Source organism: Etheostoma cragini, chromosome 14, assembly GCF_013103735.1.
Source record: "Etheostoma cragini isolate CJK2018 chromosome 14, CSU_Ecrag_1.0, whole genome shotgun sequence".
Lineage (NCBI taxonomy): Eukaryota > Metazoa > Chordata > Actinopteri > Perciformes > Percidae > Etheostoma > Etheostoma cragini.
The window spans coordinates 12,203,738-12,213,663 of NC_048420.1; the positions used below are offsets into that span (position 1 = coordinate 12,203,738).

Genomic DNA, 9,926 nt, shown 5'->3' on the forward strand with positions numbered 1-9,926 from the left:
GACACACACGGATGTTTTACCAAATGGTAGGGTGGAGGTGGGATGTAACTTTCCTTCTTGTCCACACCTACTAAACACACATTTGGCCACACATTAAGGTTGCTGCTGCACCTACTCTGCAGTAGCCTACTATGCACACATATGCTGATAAGACACCTATCTTTGCTTGTTTTAACGGGAGTAAAGCCAGTAACACATGAAGCCTGCCTCAACTTTTTTGTCAATTTATGTGTGTGTTTGTGTGTGAATGTGATGGGGGATGGTGCATTCAGAGTGTGAAAGACCTGTATTCAGTCGTGTCCTTTGTCAACAGATTTGGATGACAGCCACACTCAGTTGCCAGTTGGCAAACGTTTTTGTGTGGGCTTATTCAAGCCTAAATAGGTCCTGGCTCAGACTGTGTCTGGTGCATCCAACCAGCTATCCTGCTGCTCCCCAGAAGGCCCCCATCAGTGCTCTGTCCCTGCTGTATGCTGGGATCCTAACAGTCAGATATGTGCAGATTAATAGGTGATTCTTATCTACAGATACTGGGAGTATGTCTCTGGTCCCACCCAGATTACAGCCAAATCGGTTCACTTACTCTGCTGGAATGAGCAAATATGCACTTAACACATACTGTACAATGTTTGACTGTGATTACTAACTCCTCATTTGCATGCAAAAAAAGCTGACATGACACACACACACAGTAATAGGTGTTTATCCATAGTTTAATCAGACTGCCAGCCTTTTTTAGCATTTTTTATTGTAATGGTATGACAAAGCCAGCATTACCACGGGTAAAAAGGGTCACATCACATCTCTTTGAAATGTTATTAAAGGGTTAAAGCTGGTATGTATATAATATAATTATGAGCAGTCAAACATAAATCTCCTCAATCTAAATTAATTTATAAAAAAAACAATCTGAGCCATTGACAAGTCAAAACAAAAACACATAAATCAGAGGAGTGGTGCAAAAACTAAATTGTAGGTAGGCATGAAGTTTAAATGACTATTGCTAAGAATATAAGGCTTAATTTCTATGTTCCCAAAAGTGGGGTCTACAGGGACCTCCAGGAGTTGTTAAGATGGCTCCTTAGGGTCCCCAGCTAAATCATTTAACTCACTGCAAATAAATTAAAAGATATAACATACGTAAAACATTTTAATATTTGGTTCCAATAAAACACTATAAAGTTATGCAGCTCCTCATTATAAACACAGACGTCCTCTTAGATGATGGGCAAAATGAACAACAGTCTCTTTAAACGTATTTCAGGGTTTAAATGCCTGTTATGACCTTGTCTGACCTACTGTCTACATTGGGATTGTATCACGCTTACCCATAACAGCACTGTACTATTTACACAGTTGAAACAGCGGATTTGATACAGCTAGTTGCTTGTTGTTTGTAGGACAAATACTTAACACTTATCATTGGGGAAAATATAAGGTGGGTTTGGTCACAAATATGAATCGCTAAAAATTCCTGGGAAAATCAGAGCCTTATTGTTTCCCATTTGTCAGGTTGTAGGAATAGCAACAGCCAAAATGTCTCTGGAATATAAATACTATACAAACACAGCGTACAGACACTCGTTACACAATGCGGTATTCTGAGAAAAAATATCCTCCTATGAACACACCTATCCCCTAGGGGTACACATGGGAATAAACCAAAAATGACTCGAGCCCAGGAAGAAAAAAAAACACTGTCGTCAGACCTCGATGACTCACTGCTCTGCTGTCCTCAAATCTCGCCTGTTTGTCCTTCATACATCATGTCTTCACTGTGGTTGCTCTCTGCAAAAAGACAGGCAGAATTTTGAGAGAATCTAAATACAACACATAGGGATTTTAAAGGTGAATCACATTGCACATTGGGTGCTGTTGATCACTCCTGCCACCAGAGGTTGTTGTTGCACTAACAGACCGTCACTTAACTCAGTGACACAGACACATTTACATGCACGCACTTAAACTGATACGGTAACGTCAAATTCTTTGTTCTCTAACACCTAAGTGCACAAACTCACATTGGGTCATAGCTGCTCTGCTCTTTGGATTTGAGGAAGCGCATGGCAAAGAAGCCGCCTGCCTGCACACACAACACCAGTATGATGCCTCCGATGAAACTGGACATGTCAAACTTGGCCTGGGAGAACTCAGAATTTGTGTTACTTTCATCACCTGGAGCAAAAGAAAAGAGAAGATAAATTCTTTTTTGCTTCTGGTAGAAATGACTGAGGGGCATTGGGGCACATTTTACTCAGCTCCAATGGGAATAATAAATGTCTGACTTAAGAGGGAGGGAAGGGGGTGGGAAGGGATGCTGGAGTTGATACTATTTACCTGAGTCACCTTCACCTCCTCCCTCTGCTACAGACTCTACAACTGGGAAATAAAACATCCAAAAGAAATGAGAATTATTGAGGTTGCAGATAACTTCATATTGTTTTTTTGTTTTGTTGTATTGTTTTTTTTAGCCACCTGTACACAATTCAGGCACCGTTGTCCAGCTACAGTTCATGCCGTTTTCTGCCGGGTTGGCCCCATCCGACACACACGTGCCTGTACCATTACCTGAGACAGAGAGAACAAGCATGTTAGTGTGTGTGTGTTTGTGTGTGTGTGTGTGTGTGTGTGTGTGTGTGTATATGTGTGATGTCTACATTGCTGGCCTACTAAATAATTCAGGCACCTTGTATAAACCTGGGAAGCTTATGTTACAGCAGCTTTGATGATTGAATTACTATCATAGGTCAGGGAGGTGTGTGTGTGTGTGTGTGTGTGTGTGTGTGTGTTTGTGTGTGTGTGTGTGTGTGTGTGTGTGTGTGTGTGTGTGTGTGTGTGTGTGTGTGTTACCATCTGGACAAAGCCTCCAGACACAGTCTGTCAAGTTGAGCATGGAATCGCCAACGCACAGGTCACATGACTCAGCTTGAGAACAATCTGTAGGAGAGATGGATTTGGCAGTCAGTTAAAAGTGTCACTCAAACCAGTTAATTGATAAATGGGCAATTATCTTCCTACAGACACAAACACCTCCCACCAGTCTGGAAAATGTTGGGATAGGCAAAAACTCAAGAATAATACCATAGAAAAGGGAATAGATTCTCCTTCAATTCTCACAAGATGACAATAAGTTAAAATGTACTGGAGAATAAGCCATCCTCACAGTTATTAGGGGAGATGTTATCAGGAACTCTTGAAGGAGATGAAATGGTGAAAACATGAGGAAAGGAAAGGAGATATCAAAATACCAAGTGTAGGAAGACACAACAATAGGTTTCTGATAAGACCCAAATACACCGTAATGTCATACAATAAATAAATAAATGCAAGCCATATGGATGGACCCTTACCTGGCTGTGGATACACAGAGGGCACCACTGCTAGAAGCAGCAGTGTGGAGCAGATGACCTTCAACACCAACTGTTGCATCCTGACAGCAACGGAGTGCCAACACCTGCAATTGACAGCTTAACACAACGCGTTTGGAGAAGAACAGTGTCACCAAAACAGTTTTAATAAAAATATTTTCTGTAAGTCCTCAAAGGGGTATCCAATAGTTGCTTACAGTATAGAGAAATGGCTCCTGGCTGGGACACAGAGAGAAAGACAGGAGACACAGAGATCTGTGTAACATGAGTAATACCCAAACTTGGTTTCCTGGTAACCAACTGGCCCACCTCAACCCTCCTGAAATATACACCAGTTTGGACAGAGTGACACCTGTTTACTTCTGCACACAGTGCACACACACTGCATTCACACATATGTCCTTACAATCACCATTAACAATGTTGGGACACATGTGAACATTGACTGTACATTTTATGCAAATAATCTGCAGTCAATAAACTTTTGTAGTAGTCATGCTAGTCATTAGGGATTCAAATTTATCCTCTGCAACATTATTATCCTAATCGCATTTCAAGGTAATCCATCCAAAGGTTTTGAGATATTTCAGTGTGGACCATTAGAGCACCACCGCTGCCATTGCTAAAATATCTACTTGTTAGACAACATTCTATTTTTTCTGACTTTTTGTCTTTACAAATAAAGGATACTTTCACCTATCCAGGCAACAAAGTCTTGAAATGCAACAAGCTAAAGGGAAAATCCCTCCTTTGTTCACTTGAAGGCAAAAGGTGTGAAGTAGCTTAAGCACTCCAATTAAAGCCAATTAAAAGTAGAAACCATTGTTCCCGGAAATAAACTAGAAAGATGAATCAGCGGAAATCAATTTGGCTCTGTTTTTCCTGTGAAGAATCAAACAAGTACAATCACACCATGCATCTGCTGGAGAACGTCTGGTTAAGATACTTCAGCAGCACTATGACGGTGCTTGTTTTAATCAGGGATGTGTCTGAGACAGCTGTTGGGAACATTAAAATTAGAAATAATAATAAAAATAATCAGCTTTATGATTAATCATTCACAAGTTGAAGGAGCTAATTACATATAACTAGATTAGTACCTCTACAGTTTCATGTGACAAATAAAATTGGCTGATTGATTGAATATGTGTCATGAGTGATCCAATCCAAAAGGACAGCTATAGTTATACTGTGGTATGAATGCATTTAAAACACCCTGACGTTGGCATGCAATTATGTGTATACACAGCAGACAGCTTGTGCTTCAGTATTCTATCTTCACATAAAATGGGCCACTGACTGTGATGAAGTACTATCAATCACCTGTCAATCAATCAATAATTAACTTATGTGACACACTACTCAGACAAGGTTTTAAAGTAAGGTATTCGATCCTAACTGCAATTATTTTTACTACAGTAGCTATGTGGCCAAGAACACTGATCTGATCACAAATCAATTACAAGTTTGAGACACATTCTAACAGTCACATCTATTAATACAAAATCTGAATATGCTGCATCTGGACATATTAAAGGTTTGATATTACTGATGTGGATTGATGTCTAGAAGTCTGATGGATCACTTTGTGGAATGGTGATGTGGAAATAAAACAACAGTAAAAGAGTGCTCATAGCGACCTACTCCAGCTCTATGTGCACACACCAGCACCAGCACAAAAAGTACAAGCCTCTGACCTGCACCGTGCTGCTTTCTGATGTAGATGAACTGAGTCATAGCCCCGGCCGCAAGCCCTCAAAATCCGGTGCATCGAGCCCCGAATACGACACTCTTTTCAACTTTATGCATCGAATTCCACCATCAACACCTCCTCCATTCACACCGACGTGGACCATGTACACCCACATCTTTACACATTTTCTGGGTACATGTGCAGCTCTACAGGGTGGCTGTTTGTGTTTTGTGTTTGGGTGTCGACGTGCCAAAAAACCTCAGAGGGATATTCCGCAGTCCTGTCGAACACGATCTCTTCCTCGAGGGATGCTCCCACTGCTGGCCAAAAATCGAAACACCAGTGACAACCTATAGTGGATAATGCAGTAATTCACGAGCAAAGGACCTGTTAGTATTACAGTGTTACAAATACGCATATGTGACATGACTGAATAAAAGACATTAGTGTAAGGACATAAAAAGAGATCCATTACAATAGTGTTTTAGACCAAAAAGAGCTGTAATTTTGCAGTAATTTGGAGAAGCTCGACATCTTTCAAGGTGACAAGTGTTGCATTTCAGCTCCTTAAGGTGACGTAGGAGGGTTTTATTGGCAGGAAGCGTGTCCTAATATGGCTCGAGCGGGACTAGATTCCCCCAGTCAGCGCATTGATATGCGCGACCACGTAGACAACCGTGCAAGCCATCCTGCAGCACCCACGCTCGCTATCAAACCGGGGAAGCCTTGAATTCCCTACTGCTGTTAAAATACTGTAAGTCGAGTGAGGGGCTGTGTTTCTATGTAAGGATGCTCAAATAAAAAATAAAAAACAGAAACTCCCCATCCACATATATACAAACACGGTCCCATTCGATTTCTAAATTATTTCAGGGATATTTTAATTATTATAATTATTATTGCATGTGTGAACCTCATTATGTACAGTAAAATCTAAATAAATAGTGTCAGAGAGGCGTTTATTGACGTCTATGATCGATTGTGAGGCTACTGTTTGTGCTGATGTTGAATTAGATTGGATTAATGATTATATAGGCAATTCTTCTGCCCATCCCTGCTGGCTTAATAAACTCGCAATGTACTATACCTATAAACACCAATACTTATTATTATTATCATTATTATTACATATAAGTCATAGCCGGGTTTTGGCTATGAAAGGTACAATTGTGTCGTTGTCCGTTCATTTAGGTGAGTTGTTTTCACTTGAAGTCTCAATTTCCCATAGTTGCTCTGCAGGACGCCTCTCCATGACTCATCTTGATGCGTTTCAGCACCGTGGACAGCGCCAGTCCTGAGCTCTGTCCCACACCTCTACACCTCTGAGCCCTGCCCAACACGAAACAGCATCATCTCAATTACCAGGCCCCCCGGGTCTTATTGATAAATGTGTGTGTGTGTGAGTGCTGGAAAGAGGGGGGTCTATTGATGGTCATTATTTACAAGAAATGAGAGCAAGCGTGAACCGCAGTGGGAGGGGCGCTAGAGATGCCGCATTTTTCTGAATGAAATTACTCCTTGTACACCCCCTCCCTAGTCTTCCCGCACTTCAATGCCGGAATCTCATTGGTCGAGCCTCCCAGTCACTGACGTCAGATCGGCTGTCTTGTGGATGAGTCCGCGCTCAGGAGCATCCATTCTTCCTCCCATAGGCGCTCCGGAGAGACAGAAGAAAAAGAGATGCAAGAGACGCCAAGTGAGAGTTTGGTGCAACTTTGATGAAGACAGGAGCACGGAGCGCTGTCACACACAGGGACTGTCCTCCTTTTTCAGACTGGTACCGAGCATCACTTCGGACAGCGGACCACATCTCCATCATTTGATCGTATAAGAGGAGAGAAGAAATCGGTTTAAGTCTCGCAAAGGAATCACGAAATCGCGTGAATAAGGTAAGATGGATACTGTATTATATGCATGTTTTCGTGTCTGTGCAGTGTGATCGTGTGTGCGGGAGGGAGTCGGGGATACCCTCTGTGGTGCAATGAACCTTCAATTGTATTATACAAGAGGGTCCTCCGCACCAGGAGCACGGATGTACCTTCTTACTCAGATGCGATAGGGAGAAGAATGAAAGACTCCTGGAACCCCAAAAAAACTCCTCCAGTAGGAAAAAGAAAGAATCGGAAAATATGTGACAGTATTACAGTCACGGTGTGGTATTTCCTTTTAGTAGGCGTGCAGTACAGTTTGACATTTTGCTAAAGAACAAGCAGATAACACACCAGAGCGCACAGGCATCTAAGCATTGTATCAGCGAATTCCTTGAATAACTGTAGACTCATTACTTTACAGTGTAGTATCCCTCATGTTTGGACATTGACTAAAAGGGAATCCTCCCACTGTAGATCACCAACTTCATCTGGAAGAGAGTTAAAGATTCCAGTTTAACCAGCCACCCTGTAAATGGTGTATAAGATGTTTGGATGCTCCTGAAACGTGTAGGACTGAACCAAAAGTGCAAGCCAGTAATAGCCACTAGATTTAGTGTGACGTGCTAAACACCAATATAGGTTATTAACGGTTTATTAGGTAAAACAGTGACACAATATATTTGATCCATCATGTTTTAGTAACGCTTATGGAGTTGAATTAAGCCTACATATCAAAATTAATTTGCGTGACTTCCTGCAAGACTAGAGATGGTGACGTCACTGACATTTCAAGGGCTTCAAGCAGTAATACTATATACAATGTATTTGAGTTAATAATAATAAAACACTTATCTTAAAGGGAAAATTGCAAAATAGTCTAAATTTAAGTATTTTTCAGCTTGTAATTTGTATTTTCTTTTATTTGTTTTAAACAAATCTCACCTAGGGACAAAATAAGGGTATATCCTTAGCCTAACTAGTTTGGTTGATATAATATGTTTATATCTTTCTATGTCTATATCTTTTTTATCTTTTTATTGCAAACGGTAACTGTCCCAATAGGCTACTAACTAACTAAATACATTTTTTTTAATTCCCCTGTACAACAAAAACAATACAAGAGTGCTCAGGGTGTGACTATAACTAATACCACTTTATGCATTGATCTATTGTTATTTTGCTCAATTGCTTTAGATTACAAGAGCATAACACGCCCCATCCAGCCTCCAGCCACTCCACAGGCTGAAACCACAGCTAATGCTAATGACCCATTAGAGCTAATGTCGACATGTTTCTCCTTTTCTCTCTCTAAGGTTGGATTTTTGTGACTGCTGACAAAAAGCCATGACCCTGAACGCCTCTGACCTGGACTGGGATGAGTCCTCAGGTGCAGACCCCTTCCTTCCTCTGGATCGACTGGATAGCTCATATGAAGTCCCGCCCCTCACAGTGTGGGGTGTGGCCCTCTGTGTTTCAGGAACTGTCATTGCCACTGAAAATGCAGTAGTTGTCACCACCATCCTTGCCACCCCATCTTTTCGTGCCCCTGTTTTTCTGCTGCTGGCTAGCCTCGGTTTGGCCGATCTCCTGGCAGGTGTTGCTTTGATCTTGCACTTCCTTTTCCTGTTCTGCATTGAGCCAAGTGATTGGTCAGAATTGCTGACCTCAGGACTGCTGGTGACATCACTGATTGCCTCACTCTGTAGCCTGATGGGTGTTGCTTTGGACCGATACATGTCTTTAAGCCACGCCCTCACCTATGGTTCAAGTGAATCCCGTTACAGAGCCGCCATTCTCCTGCTGCTGATCTGGTTGGGTGCCTGTGTCATTGGGGCGGGACCTGCAATGGGATGGCACTGTCTGGGAGAGCCAAACTCCTGTTCTGTAGCACGCCCGCTGACCCGGACATACCTATCGCTGCTGTGTGGTGGCTTCCTGGTGGTTGTCATAGTAACCCTGCAATTGTACGCTGGGATCTGCCGTGTGGCAAGGCGGCATGCCCACGCCATCGCTACCCAGAGGCACTTCCTCTCTACCAACCAATCATATGCAAGCAAACACAGCAGTGGAAGGGGCTTCTCTCGGTTGATCCTTGTCCTTAGTGTGTTTGTGGGCTGCTGGATGCCTTTCTCCCTCTGGGGGCTGCTAGGAGACGCATCCAGCCCTCCTCTGTACACCTACGCCACCTTGGTGCCAGCAGCAGGCAGCTCGCTGCTGAACCCCATACTCTACAGTCTGAGAAACAAAGACATTCGCAAGGTGCTGCTCCAGGCCTGCTGCCCGCACAGATGCACACACAACGCACACGTACACTACCCTGCTGATGTGTAGACTGCCAAACCTCACCAGACTCAAACCACCACACAATCTATGCCAGACATATCACTGTTTGTGTGCCAATACACACATAGCTGCATTGACTATCATCCAGACCCAGAACATGAATCTCTCACAAACATAAACTCCCACACACGCAATAAGCGCTTCTCCAAGAGATGAAGTCCACCTGCAAATCAGAATGTTCCTGGATTGTCCTGGCTGGCGGCCATTTTGGGAGTACTAACTAAACGTACTGTCTTGTGTGTTCTTTGTGCCTCATCGTAAGTCAATTGTAATTCCACTGGATCCCCAGATTAAAACAATCACAAGGGTGCCAATTGTGCCCCCACTCATAGAAAGTGGATTTAATCACCATTGGCACTTTAAAGTGAGAGGAATGGATGGAGTTTTAATGTAAGCCTGTCACAGTGAAATGTGATCCAAAGTCCTAAAATTATTAACTTGATTGTCTAGAAAACACAATGTTCTAGATCTTTGAGACTCTATTTTGCACATGCTGTTACAGGCACTTTGAAAGGTACTGACCATATGTTTGTGTTGCACAGCCTTTTTTTAAATGAATGAATATTTTATACTGATGAATAATAAATATACTTTTTTTCTACCGGGCCATGTTAGCACTCTTCTCTTTACTGCTGCCGAGGCTTTCAGTGT

The 9,926-nt window shown here is 42.4% G+C and overlaps 2 protein-coding genes across 2 annotated transcripts; one reads left to right on the forward strand and one right to left on the reverse strand.

The window, feature by feature from the left end:
* Positions 1 to 811: 811 nt before the first annotated feature.
* Positions 812 to 5,329, reverse strand: cd164l2 (CD164 sialomucin-like 2). The gene is made up of 7 exons (XM_034892885.1): positions 3,566 to 5,329; positions 3,351 to 3,454; positions 2,851 to 2,937; positions 2,476 to 2,568; positions 2,338 to 2,379; positions 2,022 to 2,175; positions 812 to 1,788 (listed from the first exon to the last, which is right to left on the reverse strand). The coding sequence occupies exons 2-7, from the start codon at positions 3,427 to 3,429 to the stop codon at positions 1,773 to 1,775; spliced, it is 471 nt and encodes a 156-aa protein (XP_034748776.1). The 5' UTR covers positions 3,430 to 3,454; positions 3,566 to 5,329; the 3' UTR covers positions 812 to 1,772.
* A 1,303-nt stretch (positions 5,330 to 6,632) lies between these two features.
* On the forward strand, positions 6,633 to 9,382 carry gpr186 (G protein-coupled receptor 186). The gene is made up of 2 exons (XM_034892070.1): positions 6,633 to 6,950; positions 8,246 to 9,382. The coding sequence occupies exon 2, from the start codon at positions 8,277 to 8,279 to the stop codon at positions 9,261 to 9,263; it is 987 nt and encodes a 328-aa protein (XP_034747961.1). The 5' UTR covers positions 6,633 to 6,950; positions 8,246 to 8,276; the 3' UTR covers positions 9,264 to 9,382.
* The last annotated feature ends 544 nt before the right edge of the window (positions 9,383 to 9,926 follow it).

Coding starts and splice junctions, on each gene's coding strand:
- cd164l2 (XM_034892885.1), bottom strand. CDS start 3,429: ATGCAACAGTTGGTGTTGAAGGTCATCTGCTCCACACTGCTGCTTCTA. Junction 2,938..3,350: donor CTCTGTGTATCCACAGCCAG/GTAAGGGTCCAT, acceptor TCTCTCCTACAG/ATTGTTCTCAAGCTGAGTCA. Junction 2,569..2,850: donor CTGGAGGCTTTGTCCAGATG/GTAACACACACA, acceptor TCTCTGTCTCAG/GTAATGGTACAGGCACGTGT.
- gpr186 (XM_034892070.1), top strand. CDS start 8,277: ATGACCCTGAACGCCTCTGACCTGGACTGGGATGAGTCCTCAGGTGCA.